The 22,121-nt window shown below is 45.4% G+C and overlaps 1 protein-coding gene across 3 annotated transcripts in view; it reads left to right on the forward strand.

Annotated features, from left to right (window-relative positions):
- The window catches only part of LOC146201376 (GATOR2 complex protein MIOS-like), a 264,250-nt gene that overhangs the window by 164,970 nt on the left and 77,159 nt on the right, over window positions 1-22,121 (forward strand). For all 3 annotated transcript variants that reach the window (XM_084595804.1, XM_084595805.1, XM_084595806.1), the window contains 4 exons: window positions 412-580; window positions 12,897-12,968; window positions 16,801-16,904; window positions 19,493-19,677. In XM_084595804.1, coding sequence (XP_084451930.1) covers window positions 412-580; window positions 12,897-12,968; window positions 16,801-16,904; window positions 19,493-19,677 — 530 coding nt within the window. The remainder of the gene's footprint in view (window positions 1-411; window positions 581-12,896; window positions 12,969-16,800; window positions 16,905-19,492; window positions 19,678-22,121) is intronic.

Raw genomic sequence — 22,121 nt, forward strand, 5'->3', positions numbered from 1 at the left:
AATTTTTATTGCGCCATAAAAAGCCATAAAGGGTCACTCCCATAACTGATGGTACCCAACCGGGTAAAGTCGCAACTTATCTTTAAAAGTGAAACTGATGGAAGCAATGCATATGAGGAACATGAGAGATGAACGGCAGAAAATGGTGGAATGCTTGGTCCGAGGTGGTGACCACGGCTAATATGGCAGTGGAGAAATCGGTCTGTTAGATGCACTGCCTGCTGCATACCCCTCTCATAAATTCTGGACAGCAGTGGTACTGGCTAGTTGGTAGGCCATTGATTATGAGGCAGCGCACCATGAAATCTTAACATGGGAGGATTACCCTTGCACTGTTCATCCGCACACAGTGCCCCCTGTGCTACGACCCATGTGTGGTTGACCAGTCTTTTGTCCTTGACGCACGTCCACTGCAGCGCTCTCTGGAAGAGAACTCCCGCCTCAAGCTGGTCAACAAGAGTGACTATGCGGTGGGTGTGCGTGCCATGCTTGGTGACCTGGGTTCCACCCGACCATCAGAGCCCGTATACCGGTCTGGCCAGGGACCACTTAACCTGGTCACCTACACCAGCCGAGAGCGGTCAGTTATACCATACGCAACAGAACTACTACTCTGAGTCAATCATTATTTGCAGTTCATCCCCCGAGTTGCTTAGCAAAGCAATGTCATCAGCAAATCGCAGATTACTGAGGTATTCTCCATCTACCCTTATGCCTAACTGCTCCCATTCCAAGTCTCTGAATACTTCCTCTAAGCAAGCTGTGGATAGTATTGGGGAGATTGTGTCTCCTTGCCTAACTCCTTTCTTTATGGGAATTTTGTTACTTTCTTTATGAAGAACTATGGTTGCTGTGCAGCCACTATATATATCTTCCAGCACTTTCACGTACGGCTCGTCTACCCCCTGATTTCGCAATGCCTGCATCACCGCCGAGGTTTCAACTGAGTCAAATGCTTTTTCGTAATCAATGAATGCTATGTATAAGGGCTGGTTATATTCCGAGCATTTTTCTATCACCTGATTGATGGTATCGATATGATCGATAGTAGAGTACCGTTTCCGAAACCCTGCTTGAACCTTTGCTTGATTGCAGTCTAAGGTTGTACTGATTCTATTAGCGATTACCTTAGTAAATACCTTATACGTAACAGACAGTAAGCTGATTGGTCTGTAATTTTTAAGGTCCTTAGAGTCCCCTTTCTTGTGAATGAGGATAATGTTTGCATTCTTCCATGGTTCCGGTACCGTCGATGACACCAGGCACTGCGTATACAGGGTGGCCAGTTTTTCTAGCACGATATCCCCCCCGTCCTTCAGCAAATCTGTAGTTATCTGATCCTCTCCAGCTGATTTCCCCCTTTTCATAGTTTCTAGTGCTTTCTTGACCTCGTCCTTCGTCACTGGTGGAACGTCTGACTGTTTTTCCCTACCGCCAATCTCATTACGGTCCTGACTACTTTGGCTACTGTAGAGATCTGTATAGAACTCCTCGGCTACTTTGACTATCTTGTCCATATTAGTGATGACATTGCCCGCCTTGTCCCTTATTGCATACATCTGGTTTTTACCTATGCCCAATTTCTTCTTTACCGCTTTAAGGCTTCCCCCGTTCTTTACAGCATGCTCAATTTTCTCCATGTTATACTTCCTTATATCGGCCACCTTGCGCTTATTGATTAGCTTTGATATCTCGGCCAATTCGATCTGGTCTGTTGGATTGGAAGCTTTCATACTCTGGCGTTTCTTAATCAAATCTTTCGTCTCCTTAGACAGCTTACCGGTACCCTCTATAACTATCCTACCGCCTACTTCTACAGCGCACTCATAATGATATCTCTGAAATTATTGTTCCTTGCCTCTAGGGTAATGTCGCCATCCTCAGTTAGAGCTGAATACCTATTCTGTAGCGAGATCCTGAACTCTTCTGCCCTCCCCCTCACCGCTAATTCGTTGATGGGTTTCTTTCTTACTAATCTGTTGCGTTCCTTCTTCAGATTTAGGCTAATTCGGGACCTCATCATCCTGTGGTCACTGCATCGCACTTTCCCGATTACCTCTACATCCTGCACAATGGCGGGGGTTGAACACATTATGAAGTCGATTTCATTTTTAGTCTCTCCGTTAGGACTTTTCCATGTCCATTTCCGGTTCTTCCGTTTGCTGAAGAAGGTATTCATGATTCGTAAGTTATTGCGCTCTGCAAACTCAACTAGTAACTCCCCCCCTGCTATTCCTAGAGCCAATGCCATAGTCACCTACTGCCTTGTCTCCTGCCTGTTTTTTCCCTACCTTGGCATTGAAGTCGCCCATTAGTACAGTATACTGCGTCTTTACTTTTCGCATTGCCGAATAGTTACATTTTTTACCTGGGTGGTACTGTCACAGTCACTTATTGGCAAATGTAACCGTTGTGGCAAGGAAATGTTCCATAATAAGGAGAAAAAAGAAAAAAAAACCTTGTGTTCCTCTGCATTTTCGTGGGAACTATGAGTTCAACATCCTGAAGCTGCTTGTGTCCTATGCTGGTGTCATGGAGGACTAAGGATTAATCAGTGTTTTTTATTCTTCTGTCCCTTTGTGTTTGCTAAGCACACTGGTTACGAGGTTTCTAATCTCTTCAGTGAAAGATTAATGTCCAGTGCTGTCTTAGCTGCATTCTTTCTCCTAGTTATATTTCTGGCTGGTTCCACTGTGTTGAAATCGCAATATTACTAGCCTGTATTGCCACTCCTTCCAGCATTTTTTGTTAATGCATAAATGCATAATTGGCCTGCACCTCGACAAGAAAAGTAGAAAGGTAGGCTTGAAAATCAATATGCAGAAGACTAAGGTAATGTTCAACAGCCTCGGGAAGGAACAGCAGTTTACATTAGGTAGCGAAATACTGGAAGTAGTAGGCGAATATGTCTACTTAGGACAGGTAGTAACCGCAGATCCGGACCATGAAAAGGAAATAACAAGAAGAATAAGATTGGGATGGAGCGCATTTGGCAAGCACTCGCATATTATGTCTAGCAGCTTACCGGTATCACTCAAGAGGAAAGTATACAACAGTTGCATCTTACCTGTACTCACCTATGGGGCTGGAACGTGGAGGCCAACCAAGAGAGTTCTATTTAAGTTAAGGACAACCCAGAGGGCTATGGAACGAAAAATGGTAGGGGTAACATTAAGAGATAGGAAGCGTGCAGAGTGGGTCAGAGAAATAACTCAAGTTACCGACATTCTAGTGGAAATTAAGAAGAAGAAATGGGCATGGGCAGGACATGTAGTGTGAAGAGAGGATAACCGATGGTCGCTTAGGGTAACAAACTGGATTCCAAGAAAAGAAAAGCGTAGCAGGGGGCGGCATAAAGTTAGGGGGGCGGATGAGGTTAAGAAGTTCGCAGGGGTCAAGTGGATGCAGCAAGCACAGAACCAGGTTAAGGGGAGAAATATGGGAGAGGCCGTCGCCCTGCAGTAGGTATAGTCAGGCTGATGACGATGATGAATTTGCAGTTTCGTACAAAAAATGAAGTCATTTATAATGAACACTTGTTTATTACATAGGAAGCTGGAGTATTAGCTAAGGCTGTGAAGCCGCTGCTCAGATAAAACAAACAACCATGGCAGCACCACTCGGTTATAGTAAACAAAGGAGGTGCCGTAAATTAATCTGCCCCCACATGGAACACAGGTAGGCATGAGGGCCTCGTTCCAGTTCCTGTGTTACCATTCAAGGTAACATTGAAATTTCAAATACAAGTGTAGGGAAAAAAATGTCTTCGAGTTACAAAATAGCAAACTTTGTTTATTTCAGAATTCCCCGGGTATTTGTAAATAAAAGTAGAATTGCACAAGAGGGCATCCCCTAAATTCTGTTATATGTAATGTGCAGGATTCCATGTGTTGTCTTTCTTTTTTTTTGTACAGGGAGGACCTGCATGAAACAATGCTGAATAGAGTAAACTCTCATTTATTCAGCCTTCAAGGGAATGGAAAACATGTCCGAATTTGAAAGCTGGAATTATTGAATGTGGCTGAAGAAACTGTCAGAAACTATTTCATTGTAAATTAGCATGAAACATAAGACAAAAAGGAACAGGAGACAACACCAGCACTCTAACAACTGAAGTTAAATAGCCACCACACACAACAAAGCCAAACTCATCATGAAACTGTGAAGCCCTTTAAAAACCTTACGTGTGCGCAGAAGGAGGAATAATCGTGAAATGAATGGCACTGCAACAAGGACACTAACAAGAAAGGGACACCACATGTGCACGCATATGATGTCCCGTTCTTGTTAATGTCCTTGTTGCACAGCTGTTCATTTCATCATGCACCAACTCGTACCTCAGGTCGTTATCCTGAGGAATAATCGCGTCAACCTAACAAAGAAAGCCAGCAATCTCCTACATGACATGCTTCCGCTATCACCTGGTCGCCACATGGTTCACCGAGAGCGTAAATCTCTTTTTCTTTCCACAAGATTTGTAATAGGTGAAGCTATGCATGTGTCTTACACTTTTCTTATCAGGAAAGCCTCAACTAGCTCCAATGTGGGTGACTGAACAAGATACTCTCCCTATTCAAATAGGGAAAGCAATCTTTACACTTATAGCAGTCTGCAGTAAGGTAGGAGGAAACAGCTCTTTTAACATATCTACCATGTTCAAACCGTTCATTTATACAGTGGCCTGTCTGGCCAGTATGTTTTACCTCAGGAAAGCGGGATGGAATGCACCACTCCGGTGTCAGCAAACGGTTTATTGTGTGATACCCATGCACCTATTCTTTGCTTGGGCATCACTGCTTTACGATGATTCCATTCACCCAGTTCTCTGTTCTCAAAAGTCATTTGTAATTTAATCTGATCAACACCTGCACGATGCATTTCAGATGAAGTGAGATGTTTTTTCCCAGGAGAGGGACAGGGAACGCACTGAATGTGCCCGGCTATACACACGCAAAGACTGGACAGGGAATGAACGGTAACAAGCAGGAGACCACACTAATCAGGAATGTCCAAACAAAATCACAGTCCAAGTTTGGGGAAGCCATTCGATGCACATGATGCCGCCTGTCTGGCACTTGACAATTAACCCTGTGGCTGTTGGGGTCATCCTGATTTTGCGGGCCCATCAACAGCGCTGCTGGTCGCTGGCTTCTGCGATCCACCAGCGGCTCTGTGAGTCCACAATGCACACTGCCGAGATATGCTCAATTGTGGGCTTACCGACGCCATTGGAACAGAGAAGCACGACCTGGTAGCTAAGTCATTCTGGACACCTGTCAGACAAATCTGCTGACGGTCTAGAATCCCCTGTGCCACCATGAACTAGTATTCGGCAACTTCTCTCCTTCAAAAATATTGCAGGCTTGAAGCTGGTACGCATCAAAAACTTCTGTACAAAAACTTCAGCTGGAAACTCAAGACGCCACACTTTATGCATAACTAAACAACAAGCAAAACAGCACACTAAGCATACATGTAAATAATGCTACAGAAAACACTGCAGTCCCACCACACTAATGGTCCTCATGCGTAATCCACAAAGTCTCACTCATACCGTCCTGTTACAAAGCGTGAGTGGTTCGCACGCTGTCTCGGATGCGGAGTACGGACAAAAATCCAGGTGGTACCTTGTCTCAAGAAATGCCTCTGTTCCACAAGAGGAGTGCTGAGGAGGACCAGGGGAAGAGAGTTGGTACTTTCACGTCGCCTTAGCTGGATGTCGGCATTAGAGCGTCCTCGTACTGGTGACGAGGTCTTGGAGGTAGCAACAGCTGCTGGCTGGGTTGGCGTTTCGGAGTCGTTGATGCAGAGCCCGAATTGCGAAGACGTGGTCAGCGTCATGATCCACAAGACTGGAGCAGCAGCCGATGGGGACCACCCTGGGGACCAACAACTCCTGCAGCAGCTGATAGCCGTGCGCCAACGTGTGCACCTGGAACGTTCCTCTCTTGTCCATGTCGCCATTCCTTTTATTACATGTCTACCTCATTTTCTTCTTCTTTCTACTCGTTTTCGGCTTTGTCGTCATTTTCTCCATCTCCCAAAAATATCACTGCACTCTCTTTTCTTCCCTCTTCTGTTTCTCTCAAGTGCCATGTGCCGAATAACGTGGCTTTCCTTAGGTCCAGTATTTTACTCATCCCTCTTTTCTTTATCTCTCGTGACAGCACCGGAGACATATGGCTTCATGTTTGAAACATGCTCTGGAAAAATGCGACGCAGACCACGCTCGAGATGGTATGGGCCAAGCTGGGCAGTGAGACATGTTAAGGGCCGCAATATTGGGGCAAAAGCTTAGCGGCATGGCCAGTTGCACAGGTAGTGTGGCAAACGAGGACCAAGGGTCAAAAGGAGGGAACTGGTGGAGCCGCTTTACTGGAGAATTGAGCACGCGCATGAGCTTTTATGAGGTTGCGCTGCACGTCGAGGCAGGTGATACGAAGTCGTTGGGTGCAGACACATTAGGACGAGGCAGGCCCAACTGCATATTGAGAGGAATGGATGGTGTGCGGCCATTCGCGACCGTTTCCTGGGCTGCAGTGTTGATGGCAAAACCTGCAGCAGTGACAAAGAGGTCCCAGTTGGTTTGAGATGGAGCTGCATAGGAGGCAAGTATCTCTGTTGGGGTGCAATTGACGTGCTCTATGAAGCTGCTGCACTGCAGATGGTTGACTGACATTGGGCACTGCTGAATGCCAAAAAGGGCGGAGAGCTCGCTCAAACTCATTTAACATGAAGCAGCTCCCACGGTCCATTACGAGGCGGCGGGGTGCACCATGCCAAAGAACAAATTGCCACAAACAACACTGCGTAACTAGACGAGGTATCGGGGACGGGCAATGCTTCAACCCATTTGGAGATGTGGTCGATTGCAACAAGGATGTATCTGTTGCCAGAGTGCGTCTTCGGAAACAGGCCAAAATGGTCTAACCCAACCAATTCGAATGCCCAACTCTGGTGAAAAAGCCTGCAGGGTTACTTTGAGCACCTTCTTAGACTGCTTCCTGCACTGGCAGGTATGGCACGATGCCAAGGGAATCTTGACATCTCTATACATATTAACTACGGTCATAGGTCATATATGGTGGCCTAATACATACATATTAGGCTACCATATATGGTCTGCTTTTAGAGGCCAAATATATACATATTACGCCACGAAAAGCACTCCACCACGCGAGCGCTGGTCTTGCTGCGACCAAGGTGACCTGCCATGGAATAATTGTGCAAGCCGTACAACACCTGTGTGCAACTACAGGAGGTCGGCCCCAGAGCCTCTTCACATGGTACAAGAGGCCGTCCTCCACCCGATAGACCCGGTGCAGCTTTCGGTTGTTTCTCTCATCATTGGAGCTGAGGGAGTAAATCATGGCCTCATTAACGGAGTGTTGCTCCATGTGTAGAAGGAAACACCCCTTGACTCGTTATTAAAAATCCTGTTTTTTACTTTGGAAGCGTGTGAAAGGCATCAGTTTACCATCATTTTTAATCCCGTTATTACTGCGTCTTCTACCGTCAATGAGAAAACATTATATATCCCATCCGCACAAAATCGAGTCCCGGAGATGTCATGGCACAAAAAACATGAACATGCTTTAGGAAAGTGGTAATTAGCAGGTGTCATGGTTGGGAAATAATTATAGGAAGACGTGCGCGTGGTTTAAAACACCTAAAGGGGCTGCGGAGCCCCACAATTTCTACTCTCTTTCCAATGACAGGCACGTGGACGTCCCCAAATGATACAATGTTTGCAATTTTGGACTCTTGATCTCTGCTCAGCAAGTCTCCATTTGACAATTTTGATACCTTGTAGCGGAACCCAAGGATTCCTTGAGACAAGTAGCGACTACAAATTGCGATACATTTCTCTTTTTTCGCTGTCAATGATGTAAAATGGGGGGAAGTAAATGGGGGGAAGTTTCTTTACTTTTTGTGAAAAACTAAGCAGCTATATCATTGGCCCGCCCCCTTCTATTGGTGTCAATGGAGAGGAAAGAGCCATATATATGTGTATCGCCGTTGGTCGAGAAGTTCCGATCCTGCCTCTAGAGCCATCACTTTACCGTAGTAACTGACAATAGCATTTGACTACAGTCCTCAAAACATATGAATGCAAAGACTGTGCACTGGTCCCTGCAACTTCAGGAGTTTGATTTCAATATCATGCATCGGCGCACTGCTGCTCATCAAGACGCAGATGTTCCCTTTCCCGCAAGTCCGTCAAGGGCATCATGAAACAAGGATGGGGACATTCTAGTTCGGAAGAGTGGCATTCAACATCTGAAAGGTTGGCGGCTGGCCTAAGCCCCGCGTTCACCAGACTGATCTTCCTGCAGAAGAACTGCTCCAAAGCAACCTTGGCTAGCGTCCCCCGTGTAAAAAATAGTTGGTACTGATTCATCGTAATGGGCCAAGGTAGGAGGCAGAAAAGCGCAATGTTAGGTCGATGTCTAAGCAGCATTCTTCTTTAGTAGTGCAGCCAAAGTACGCTTCCCTTTAAAGTTCGAGATGAAGCGAAGGAAATAGGGAGCAAACTTTTGAGTGTTTTGGGAGTAGTTGGGGCTTCATAAGCCATTAGGAATCTCAGCTTATCAGGATCAAGGCGAATGCCATGCCAGTCGACGACATGACCTAAGTATGTTACTTGGGCAAACCTGAAAAAGCAGTTTATAGGTTTTAAAGGAATGCCAGTAGAGGATAACTTTCAGGTGTGTTCCTCAAAAGTAGCTGCGTAGACCAGGTAAACTATTTCATATGGCCATCAGCCACTGAAAGGTGGCATGCAGTTGAATGGTATAAATGTCTGAACGTAACTTTGTTCTAGCTGGGCTCTTACTACAAACTTCAGATACAATGAATGCAGTCCCTTTGATCATCAGATTACAGCTCTGGTTGGCTGTGGTTAAGAATGTGGTGACTCATCATCACCCACATTGCTCTCATTTTTATAAGTGAGGATGGAAAACGTCATAAAAATGACATGACACATTCAAATCTATTTTTGTTGCTGATTTCTTCATCTGCATTTGGACCGAAACATTTTATGGTAACTCTGCAGTAAAGACTTTTTCATCTGTGTTGCGGCGCTCACTGGGACAGCATAACAGTTAAGTGTACTTTTTCCAAACCAAACCAAATAGTAAAATCAAGTATTGATAAGATCGAATCAAGTATGTTTTCTACTCGTGAAAATATTTGTACAAATTGAGAAATGCTGCAAAAAAAAATTTAAAGTACAAGCAGCAGTGCTGTAATTTGTGAGCTATAGGCACCCTGCACCCACTAGGCGCCGCCACCGTAGAGGCTGCGTTCAGCGCCCTGCGCGGTGGTTCCTCGTTTCCGCAGGGATGTCGTCTGCTGTGCCGCTGATTGTACAAGTGATATTTGGATCTGTTAACGGGGTTGCAAAATCCTTTCAAGGTGCAAATATCCGAAATTGGACAAAACTTTTTAAAGCAGGCCATGTACACGACGTGAAGGAGGTAATTTCCAGTGATGAGATCTATATAACAGCCCGGTGCGTTGCGCAGACAGGCATCAGGGCGGCATCAAAAACTGTCAAATTAAAGGTAAGAAATATTTATCTGCTGGCTTTTAGCATGCTGACTAGTGTGCTGCTAGCTTTATGCAATCCAGATTACCCAAGTGTGATAGACAGGAATGGCAACAAAAAAAGGGAAGAACTTGCACGCTACGTTTCAGAACCTACTTGGTTCCTTCATCACTGCAGGCGAGTTCTTTGTGGTGGTTATTAAAAATAAATGTTGCCAGCCGCTGCATTTGGTATCTTAAGCTGAGGCAAGGATTTTTTCTTTTTCACTGAGTCACTGAATGTAGCCCATGCATGTAAGATGCAAGGGATCCTGGGTACAGTTTTGTTTCCTTGCTATGATTCCAGCAAGAAAGTCTCACAATGTAAGCTATGGTCGTTTATGTGATGCCCGCCTTGTCCTCTCCAAAGGCACCTTCGCTGCAGAGGTAAGCATATTAAAAACAAATAAGCAGCATGAACGATTCCTTTATCCAGTGCCATGTACGAGGGGGTGCTGAGAAGTTCCTGGCTTTGGACAGAAAGATTGTAGTCAGAGTATTGAAAGTGCACATTTATTCAACATATTCTCCCCTGAGTATGATGCACTTGTTGTATCGTTCTCACAGCTTTTCTACTCCATTTGAAAAAAGTTATGTGACAGGTCCTAAAACTAACTTTCAGCGGCAAGTTTGACGTCAGCAATGTCGTCAAAATGATGACCCTTCAGATGCTTCTCCAAGTTGGGGAACAGATGGTAGTCAGAGAGAGCCAGTTCAAGTGAAATGGGGGATATGATGGACCAATTGGAAACCGAGGGCCTTCACTTTGACGGCCACAACTTTGGACGTGTGTGCAGGTGCATTGTCCTGCAACAAAAGGGTTCCATCTTAATTGCCTCTTTCAGCTTGTCGAGGAGGCCGGGGTAATATTCTCAGCTCATACTACAGCCCTGAGGTAGGTATTCCAGCAACAGAACACCATCTTTGTCCCAGAAAATGGACGCCATGACTTTTTGGCCAGAATTTTTTCGGTTGCGAGGACACACTTTGGCGCCATTGCTTTGACTGCTCCTTAGTTTCGGGATCATAAATGTGGAGCCATGTTTCATCATCGGTCATTAATCTATCCAAAAAGATTTTTAGAATCAAAATGGGTCAAAAGAGCTCTGGATGCCTCAGCTCCTCCTGTTCACTATTCAAACATTTCAGCACCCACTTCGCTGAAAGCTTGTGCATGTCTAGGATATTGGTAATAATAAAACCAACATGCTCCCGGGAGATGTCCAGTATCTATCTTTTTGGTGGATATCCGCCGATTCTCAAGAATCGCTTGTTGCTGGGTCTGTTGGAGGTTGTGAGGTGCCCACTAGGAGTCTTGAAACGAGCAATCCAGGTTTTGGCAGCGCTGTAGGAAGGACACTTCTCTCCTAGTGTTTGTGACATCTCACTGTGAATGTCTTTTGCAGACTTGCCCTGTAGAAACAAAAACTTGATCGCGACCCCTAACGCCACAGTAGTGAAACTTGGTTCTGCCTTCTGATGTTCTACATGAAATTAAATATAGTTATAAAAATGGGAAACATCTGATACTTCTCAATTGGACATCAAAGAAGGCCCCCTCGTGCAGATGTCCCTTTTGCACAACTTAAGACAGCATGATATGCATAAAGCTTGCTTTTCGGATCCAATGCTGTGTATCCCAGTGCGGCATTAGGAAGCCCTAAAATTTTGTTCCATCAGGCCAACATGTCCGGCTGTTTTTGTGTGGCATTTGGTGTTGAGAGAGAGTTGCAGCACGGCACAGCATTGCGTCGTGGGTGGTGTGCAGGGTGCCTATAATCGAAGAGGAGGTTAGTCTTAGCATTGGTGCACCTCCATTAAAGAGTAAGGCTGCCTTCATTTATTAGGCTTTGCCTGGGCAGCGGTGAAAGTGGACGCCTGGCCTTCCAAGTCCAGCTTCGGTGAATTCTGCTAAGCTGCTCATGAATCTGGGTTGGGTAGTAGAGCTTCTCATTTAGTTTCTGCTAAAAGCTTCAACTGCAGTCAAACTAGAAGTCCTCCAAACTTGGTGTTTTTTAAAACTGGTCAGTGGCAGCAACCAAAGCTGTGCCATTTGTGGCTGGGGACATAAAATAGTGGAAAATTTCCAAGTGCCAGCCATGGTTAAGACCTCACCGAACATGTTGGGAGAATTTGTGACTTGTGTGTGAGGGCAGGATGTAAAGCTGGTAGAAGCTTGCAGTGCGGAACATTGGGGGGTCACCAAATGTGGGACAAAAAAGGAATTCTATTTATTAAGGGTGACCTAGTAGCCAGCACTGCAAATCAGTGATGCTGTTCTGTATAGTGCAAGCATTTGCACTCGTTTCTAGGCTGGCAGTGTTAGTGCTGAAGGCACTGTATGGTGTGTATTGCATTCACAGTGGTGCATAGCATAGCAGGTTAGGTTGTATATATATATTTTTTTTTTTTCACGCACATTTTATTTTCACCAAGAAAGGGATGCATGGCGAAAAAGGGGGACGGGAGAAAAAGCTGCACAGCAGCAGCTTGACAATGCTCCGGCCACCCAGGCAACAGGGACACACTGTTTGGCGTAACATTTTCTTCAATGATTGCAGAGATTAAAATTCATTACACTGTCACATACATATGCAATATACAAATAATACATAATTGTACGCAAAACTACGCAAACACAAACACAAAATTGTACGCAAACACATTTAATATTATACAATGAGTAAAGTAAATATTATAGGCTCATTCACAATGAGAAAAAAAAAATACAGGATAGAAATACGTTTTTAATCTTTGAGGCAAGCTGTTTACAGAAATATTTCTAAGATATGCTTTTTGCTCAGTTTAATTACGGTTATGTTTTTCTTTGTGAAGTCGTTTAGTGTGTTTGGAAGTGTGTGAGCAATTCGTTGACGGCCATAGTTGGTTCGCGAGAAAGGAATTTTCCATGGCAGTTGATGGCGGGGAGGGTAAGTATAATGCTGTTTCTGTAGATTGGCTAGTGTGAGAAAAGAATCGAGCTTTCCTTGTACCGCTCTAGAGTAATTTCTTATGAGTTTGTATTTGTAAATATTGTCAGCTTTTACTATTTTGTTTTTCTGGAAAAGAACTTCAGTATGTTGTCTAGGTGTGGGTTGGAAAGATAGGAAGGCATTGTGGGCAAAGATGCGCTTACAGAGCGACTGAAAGGCAAGCCTGCACTTTCATGTGCATGTCCCGAATAATGTGGCCTGCACTCAGCACAGTGAACGTTTTCAGGATGTGCTGCTATATTGTTCGACATCTGAATGCAAAAGATGTTGCTAGGCATCAATGGTAACTGACTGCTCGTACTTTTTCCACAGCGAACGTGTGCTCTGGTTGTGTGGCTGGAAGCAGAGACACGATGGTTTGCAAGGCAATGTCTTCAACCACAGGTCAGTAGGCAGTTTACTGCCTCAGTTTAACTCTTTCCCTACCGATGATTTTAACCCTTCCGTGTCGCTCATGGACTGAAGTTTAGATTTTGATGCTGTGTACATTTTTCCCGCAAAGTTTTTGAGCACGCGGAAACGTCTCGGTAGCATGCGAGAATGGCGCCATCCGCGTCTACGCCGTGCGCTTTGAAGCTTCGCAAATCTGACAACTGCGCACTATCTACAACCGATTTTATCGATGACCCAAGCGGAAGCGACTCTGAATTTACTGCCAATTATCGTCAGAATTCAGTTCTTACCCCGAAGACTATGGAAACCGGCACGGAACATCGGCGGCCACACTTTTGTTGGCCTGTTTTGCATGCGTCTGGAACCGCTCTGGATTAGTTCAGATACTCTGGATGTTTCGTTTGTGTTTCTGGTGTCATTTATCTCATTCCCAGGGTGCCAACATCATTTGGGCACAATATCTTGCCTCCCGCGTTCTGACCACAGCATCCGCATGGGACTCTGCAGCGGCCCTCGTTGATTGCTCATTTTGCATCAAGAACACTATTCAATACGGAACTTTTACTTTTTTTTACAGGAAGTGGCCAATACAATGCTCTGAATTTTGTATATCTCGAAATATTTTAAAAATTTTTTTTGTTTCATTTACAAGTGCATTTCGTCAAGTTTTGCTCAATTTTTTTCTAAAATCTGGTTTTGAGGAAATTATATTGTGTGTTACAACCAAAAACTTCATATTCAAAGTTATATGCCTAAAAAGCGAATCTATTTATCTTTCGTTTCGTGTATTGCATAAAATTTTTGACCGGATAGTTTTTACAGAAAAAAAAATATACTCAAACCTACAGAAAACAGTCATTTTGCCCACGGTAGGGAAAGAGTTAAGATGTGTCTGGAGATTGTTGCACGTAGTTACTGCAGAGCAGAAAAGCATTATATGTGGCAAGCACTCGTGTAAATGATTGCGTCGTACACCACCTGGATAAGCACCACCTCAGTGTAATCACCACACACCCGAAGGCTGCCATAGTAAGAAATTACAGGCATACTGAAAGATATGAAGCTTTTTTCTTCCCAAATAAGGAAATTTAATAAATAAACAGATAAAAATAAATGTTTTCTTTATGTTGTTTTTTTTAATCCAGTGAGCAATTACCACTGAACCAATTCGAGGCCTACAACATGTTGCCTCATGGGCTCTGAGGATGATAAAATGCCGGCAAAGCTCTGTGGTTTTTAATAGTAACTGCCAAGCTTTCCTTCCATTGTCTTCTCACTGCTCAACTCTTCATTGGTTCCCTCCATTTTTTTTTCTCCTCAGTCGCTTGCACAATATTGTCAATTGTGGAAGCCATTAGTAAACTGCCACCTCTTCATCAAACGTCTACCGTCACAGGCGGTCGCTTACAACAAGCAGGACACAGATTTGTCAGTTCTCAAACTCTCTGCTGGCTTGGAAGTGTGAGTGCCTTTGGCACACTCATCAGCTGTGAAGCCAGCCTTGCACTTTTTTGTATTTTTTTAAATATCTCCTGCATTCATTGAAATTTCTCTCTGTCTATTCCCCCAGCCTTGCACTTAGCACGGGACAATTTTGTTTTCTATGTGGATGACTGCACACAAATTTAGCAATTGCTCAGGACGACGACAAGGGATACAGCTTATGAAAGTGTCGAAGGCAGTGCTAGAGTCGGTATCATAGGAAAAAGTACAGTAAAAACTCAGTGATTGGGTTGTAAATAATTTATTGAATTTTTACAAATTTCTACTGTGCTGTCATTTCTTTCAAACAACACTAGAAGATATGGACGAGACGCACCCACTTCGCACTGAACTGACAACTGAATTTAATTCTTGAAGCATTTCTGTACACAGCAGGTGATAATATAGTCAACATTCATTCTCGTCACATTTTTTTGTTCACCTTTTCCCTTCCAAAAATGCCCTTTCCTTGCAATACTGAATCCTCGTGCACAGACAGGTCATGGCATCATGATTCACGCTACTAAAGTGCACCCTGTTTTTTTTAAATGGTTTTATTCATTTAGAATAATTTTAGACCCTATTGAATACTAGGACATTTGATTCACTGTTAAAAAATTTCCAATATTTGCACACCCTTATCTTCAGTGCATCATGCACGATCATGCCAACAGCGGTGGCTTTCTTACTTTTTTGCATAGCAAGGTGATGTTACGCCAATCAAAGGGCTACCTACTGTATACTTCATTGTAACAATGATCAGCGTGAGCCACAATTGGGTGCGAGCTCCACTACTGGAGCGGGTGGTGCTAGCATCAGCCTAGGGGAGAAAGTGGGATCACATGACTCCGCTTACTGCTGCTGAAGCAAGCGCTGGATTGTACATTCTAAAAGCTAAAGTCACAGTTTTCTCTGCAGTTTTGCTTTTTGACATGTGTCAGGATCACACACTTTTATCTTGCGTGGTCACTGTTGTTGCTTTAGTTTATTTAAGCTGTTGACATGGTCTGTTACTGCTCTGTGACGGAACCCAGCGCATGCTCCCCATTTCTACAAAAAAAATTAGCTGAAGGACGCTTGGTACGCAAGTTGCCATCGTGTGAAGTGAGTGGTTATTGTTGTGTGTGCAACATGTGTTTTATTGAGCAAGATTTCATCTATATGGAGTTGGAGAGTTTAGTGACTTGCGGCTGAAGGACTGCACTAATTAAAGTTTATGTTCTTGCACTTATTACTTGTGCAGCTAGTGAAGTCCGATTGCTGGCGGGATAGAACATATACTGGCTTCTTTGCCGAGCAGTAGCTACCCAGAGCTAGGAATGTTCGTCCAAAAGTGTCAAATTTCTTCTCACTGAAGGCATTGATGCCCGAAACAATGTTCCTGCTGCCACACACAGTGGTACGCATTGTGGCTCGCTTTATGCAACTTCAGCAGTAATTTCAAATTACCCAGAAAACAAACAACCATGCACACCGTGATCGGCTCACTTAAGTGTCAACAAAACTGCGTGGAAAAACAAACACCCACACGAAGCTCGAGTAGCAAAGATGACGGTCAGTGTGCAAGAAGGAACACACCTCTGCACAGTTGCTTTACACAATTTTTTCGCGTCGCCTTCATTGTAGAGCTTCACAATTCAAGGATCAGCCGAATGGCGCCACTGCTGCCGGCACTGCGCAAAGTGCACTGCATCTATCACCACTTGAGAGCTCCGTTTCTCTAGCAGAGAAATAGCCGAGGAAAACAGTGATGTATTGGTGCAGCGCATAATTTTCTCAAAATGATTACCGTTATTTATGGCCACTTATTTTTGTCTGGATCTGTCACATGTTCACTTTCTTTATCAACAGTGACAACAATGCTGCAGGTGTGCGGCATCGTAGCAGTAGTTCAAACTCACTGGGCTACGCTTCGACAGCTTATGGGCTCTATGAAATGCCTTCATACAGAATGGAGTTGGTCTAAGGCCTCAGCAGTCTTAAATAGGCCTAAACTGAAGTGTACATGAAAGAAATAAGGCAATTCAGCATTACCGCACAACTAAACTGCCTAGGAAAGCATCACAGAGCAGCAGTTCAATGCAAGTTATCCCACTTCCAAGATGTGGCGCCACGGTATGTCCTCACGGCCAGTACTCGCGAACAACTTTCTACGGCTCTGCAGCGAAAGCAGGAAAGGCAAGGTGACGGGTTTTGATCCCTGTTATGTGGCGAATGGACTAGCTCAGTAACTCCCCATTCACTCTGCAGTCTCCTTTCTGCCCCACCATGCACTGGTTAGGGAGAGTGTGTTCGACCGCTGTGTCCCAGGGCAGGATATATGCCCGACCTTGCATTGCAGGCTGGAGAAAGAGGGCAACTATGCACGCAAGGCAGCCATCCACATGTTCAACCTCCGTATGAGAGACGCCATCGCTGTGCTCAAGGAGGCAGCCACTGCACAGGGTGAGCAGCTGTGCTCACAATTCTTAATATCTGCTGCTGTTTACACACCGCAGGCATTGATCTTCATTTGCTTAATCTTATGGAATTGACTCAAGGTCAGAAGTCCAGGGCTCCAGCAGAGACTGCTGCTATCTTAGTCAGCCACAGCTGATTATCCAGGTCCCATCTGGGCACTGCGGCCGCTCTGGTCCCCTGATAAAGTGTGGGTGTATGTGGTCGGACGTATCTTGTGTACAGTAAGAGAGTTTAAAAGAACTTTAGACGTGTACATGTGTATTTTTAGCGCTAAGAATGCCGTCTGAATAAGAGAGTTGCAGAAGTGTTTGCAAGCGTATGCCGCCACTGCAGATAACTCATCCTTTGGATGCTCACATGATTGCATCAATACAACAGTGCAAAGTAGCCTTTCCTTTGCAGCACTTCACTTCATCATCATCATCAGCCTGACTATACCCACTGCAGGGCGAAGGCCTCTCCCATATTTCTCCACTTAACCCGGTTCTGTGTTAGCTGCATCCACTTGACCCCTGCGAACTTCTTAACCTCATCCGCCCACCTAACTTTCTGCCGCCCCCTTTCCTTGGAATCCAGTTTGTTACCCTAAGCGACCATCGGTTATCCTCTCTTCGCACTACATGTCCTGCCCATGCCCATTACTTCTTCACTTAGCATCTGCCAACACAAATAGGCGTAGTGGCCTGCAGTACAATGCGTACCTGGCAGCCACACAGGACAAGCTGGGATTTCTGCTCAAACCTCTGATAATTTGGTATTGGTTAATTTGACCTCCCGTGTGCCATTTTACCACATAATAACTCAAGCTTGCACCAAACATGTGGGAATGCTCATCACAAACTGCAGAGTAAGTGCAGTGGGTTGGTGGCTCCTTATGAAACAGGACAGCAGCAGTTGCAACCACACACAGTGTCAGTCTGTTTAATGCAGAAGCATTCTTGGATTTTGCCAAAGCGGCTGGAAACGAACAGCCATTAAAAGCAGCTGCTTGTGGTAATCTCGAACCGAGGCAAAGAGACAAGTATCACTGGCCACTGCACCATCTTTCTATCCAGTTTCTTCACATGCTATGCTGCCACTGCCAGTCTTTCACACTGCAACAAGCTATGCATGTTTCATATTGCTAATAGAAATAATTGTTGGTAGAAGTGAAGTGAGCAAAAAAATTAAGCGCAAAAGGATTACGCTTCATTCATGTGTCGTCTTTCACTTGTTCCCTGTCTATCAAGTAGTGCAGTTTTCCCCAGCGTATTTACTAAGGTAATCGCTCAGGACAACCTTAGGCTGCAATCAAGCAAAAAAGGAGGTTTTTGGAAAGGGTACTCTACTATTGATCATATCCATACCATCAACCAGATGATAGAAAAATGCTCAGAATATAACCAGCTTTTATACATAGCATTCATTGATTGTGAAAAAGCATTTGACTCAGTAGAAACCTTGGCAGTCATGCAGGCATATCGAAATCAGTGTGTAGATGAGCTGTACGTGAAAGTACTGGAAGACGTATATAGTGGCTGCACACCAACTGTAGTTCTGCATAAAGAAAGAACCGAAATTCCTATGGTGTTAGGCAAGGAGACACGATCTCCCCAGTACTATTCACAGCTTTCCTAGAAGAAGTATTCAGAGTCTTGGAATGGGAGCAGTTAGGGATAAGGGTAGATGGAGAATACCTCAGTAATCTGCGATTTGCTGATGACATTGCCTTGCTAAGCAACTCGGGGGATGAACTGCAAATAATGATTGATAACCTAGACAGGAAAAGTAGAAAGGTAGGCTTGAAAATAAATATGCAGAAGACTAAGGTAATGTTCAACAGCCTCGGGAAGGAACAGCAGTTTACATTAGGTAGCGAAATACTGGAAGTAGTAGGCGAATATGTCTACTTAGGACAGGTAGTAACCGCAGATCCGGACCATGAAAGGGAAATAACAAGGAGATTAGGACTGGGATGGAGCGCATTTGGCAAGCACTCGCAGATTATGACTAGCAGCTTACCTGTATCGCTAAAGAGGAAAGTATATAACAGTTGCATCTTACCTGTACTCACCTATGGGGCTGAAACGTGGAGGCTAACAAGGAGGGTTCTACTTAAGTTGAGGACAACACAGACGGCCATGGAAAGAAAAATGGTAGGGATAATGTAAAGAGATAGGAAACGTGCACAGTGGGTCAGAGAAATAACTCAAGTTACTGACATTCTAGTGGAAGGCAATAAGAAATGGGCATCGGCAGGACATGTAGTGCGAAGAGAGGATAACCGATGGTCGCTTAGGGAAACAAACTGGATTCCAAGGGAAATAAAGCGTAGCAGGGGGCGGTAGAAAGTTAGATGGACTGATGAGGTAAAGAAGTTTGCAGGGGTTAACCTAGCAAAGGACCGGGTTAATTGGAGGAAATGGGAGGGCCCTTTGCCCTGCAACGGGTATAGTCAGGATGATGATCATGCATTCTTGAACAATTTACGTACACAGGCCGTCTGTCTGCATTGCATTTCCAGTTTGTCTTTTTGTATTTTTTTTTTCTCTTACAATGGCCTGCAGTGTGGTTGAGTGAATCAAATGACCCAGGTGGCACCGATGGTGGCAGCACTGGCCTGGGCATGGTCGCACTGGCTCTATCCGGTTACACCAAGGACACCCGGGAGGCGTGGCGGGAGGTGTGGCATTCGCTGCGCCTCTCCTTGGGGGACCCCTACCTGCAGGCCATCTTCGCCTTTCTCACAGCCGCTGACGACAGCTACTACGAGCTGCTGGTAAACATTAGCTGTACAAAAAATGGGATGTCGGCAGGAAGTAAAATGAAATCAACATATCGTTAAGGAAAAGTACACAGCGCTAGTTCACTGTTAGATGCACACACCACAAGAACGAACCCAGCTTAGCTTGAGCGTCGTCTTCTCCACTACACCACACCAGCATGTCGTCATCATCTCGATACTACACACCGTAACAGTATCCCCCGCGCGGGAAAAGCACCGTCCCGGTGCGTCGTACACAAAACTTGAATAATACGGTTTCAGACGGGCGACATGCATGAGTTCTGGATGAGGGGTTGTGGAAGGATACTTGGGCTGTAGAGGGGCGATCTCGTAGGTCACATCGGTGACTCGCCACAAGACGCGGTAAGGGCCCACGTAACGAGGCAGAAGTTCCTCGCACATCCTCACACAGCGAGCCGGGAGCCAAAGGAACCAGGAGGGTAGTGGACTTCACGTTGATGAAGGTCATAACGACGCTTTTGAGAGTACTGAGACACTCCAAGCCGGTCTCGAGCAATTTGGCAGGCAGCATCAGCGAGGGCGATGGCATCCAAAGCGTAGCTGCAGGAAGAGTCGTCAAAGGCAGCAAGGTGTCAAAGGGGAGTAAAAGGTCGCAGCCAAAAAGTAGATAAAAGGTAGAATATTAGGCGGTATCATGGCGTGAGGAATTATAGGCGAACATTAAGAAAGGTTGTGTCCGATGGTGATCGGACACATACATTGACAGCGTGTCGGTCAATGTGCGATTAAGGCGCTCAGTAAGACCGTTTGCGGATGGTAGGCCGTGGTGAATTGTGACGAGTAGCGCATGAGCGGACAAGGTCATGAACTACTTAAGAAAGGAAGCAGCGGCCACGATCTGTGAGCAGTTGACGTGGAGCGCCATGAATCAAGATGACGTTATGCAGAAGAAATTTGGCAATGTCAGAGGCACAGCTGGTGGGGATAGCCCTGGTTACAGCATATTGGATGGTATAATCAGTCGCCACAGCAATCCATTTGTTTCCAGAAGTCGACGTCGGAAAAGGCCCAAGAAGGTTGGGGCCCACACTAGAAAACGGCTCAGTCAGCACTGGGATTGGTTGCAGGGGCCCACTAGGGCTTACAGCGCTGACACAGCTCACAAGCGGCGGTGTAGCAACGGGCAGAGCAGTAGAGACCAGGTCAGAAAAATCAGCGTCGCACACTGTCGTACCTGCGTGATACTCCCAAGTGTTCTACTGTAGGGGCGTTGTGAAGTTGGCGAGGACAGTAGAGCACAGATGAGCCGGAACGACTAGTAAAAGGTCCGCATCATCTGGATGCATATTGCGTCGGTATAATGTCTCGTTATAGAGCACAAACATGCTGGTGGAAGGATCGGAGTTGTTTCGCAGCTGGTCAATAACTGGTTGCAGGGCAGGATCACGACACTGTTCGAAGCCGATATTGATAAATTCCGAGATGGACAAAACGTAGTCGTCAGCAATATGGTCGGGCAAATCGGAAAGATCTACAGAATGGCGGGGATAAGCAGTCAGCGTCTTGGTGTAATTGGCCGGAATGTATACCACAGTAAATGTGCACTCTTGTATTCGCAAGGCCCAGTGACCTAAGCGGCCAGTGGGGTCTTTAGGTGAGCACAGCCAACACAAAGCACGATGGTCTGTCACTACGCAGAAGGACCGCCCAAACAAATAAGGGCAGAATTTGGTCAGCGCCCAAACAAGTGCAAGGCATTCCCGCTCTGTAATTGAATAATTGCGCTCAGAGGACGAAAGCAGGCGGCTGGCATAAGCAATTACGTGAGAGGAACCATGCTGGTACTGGGCAAGGATAACATCAATGCCATGGCCACTAGCTTCGGTGCGCAGTTCGGTAGGTGCAGAAGGATGGAAGTGCGCCAGAACAGGTGGAGTGGTGAGGGCGGAAATAAGCGTTATGAAGGCATAGGCTTGGTTATGTGAAAAGTATGTTTTTCTGCAGAAGAGAGGTAAGCGGACGAGCGATGTCTGCAAAGTTCCGAATGAAGCGGCGGAAGTAGGAGCAAAGGCTAAGGAAGCTTCACACGTCACTGGAACTACGTGGGGTAGGCAACTCGCGCACGGCTCTAACTTTTTCAGGGTCGGGCTGCACACTATTCGCATCAACCAAATGCCCCAGGACTTTGATTTGGCGCCTGCCCAAGCTGCATTTTTTGGTGTTCAGTTGAAGACCCGCGCGGCGAAAAACGGCCAGGACAGTAGAAAGCTGATCAAGGTGGGTTGCGAACGTGGGAGAGAAAACGACGACTTCATTTAAGTAGCATAAAAATGCTGGCCATTTGAAGCCACGGAGGAGCAAGTCCATCATGCGCTCGAATGTCGCAGGAGCGTTACAGAGGCCAAATGGCATCACCATGAATTTATAGAGTCCGTCGGGGGTGACAAATATGGTTTTCTCTCGATCCCGTTCATCGA

This window comes from Amblyomma maculatum, chromosome 2, assembly GCF_055883805.1.
Source record: "Amblyomma maculatum isolate TAMU_Amacu chromosome 2, ASM5588380v1, whole genome shotgun sequence".
NCBI lineage: Eukaryota > Metazoa > Arthropoda > Arachnida > Ixodida > Ixodidae > Amblyomma > Amblyomma maculatum.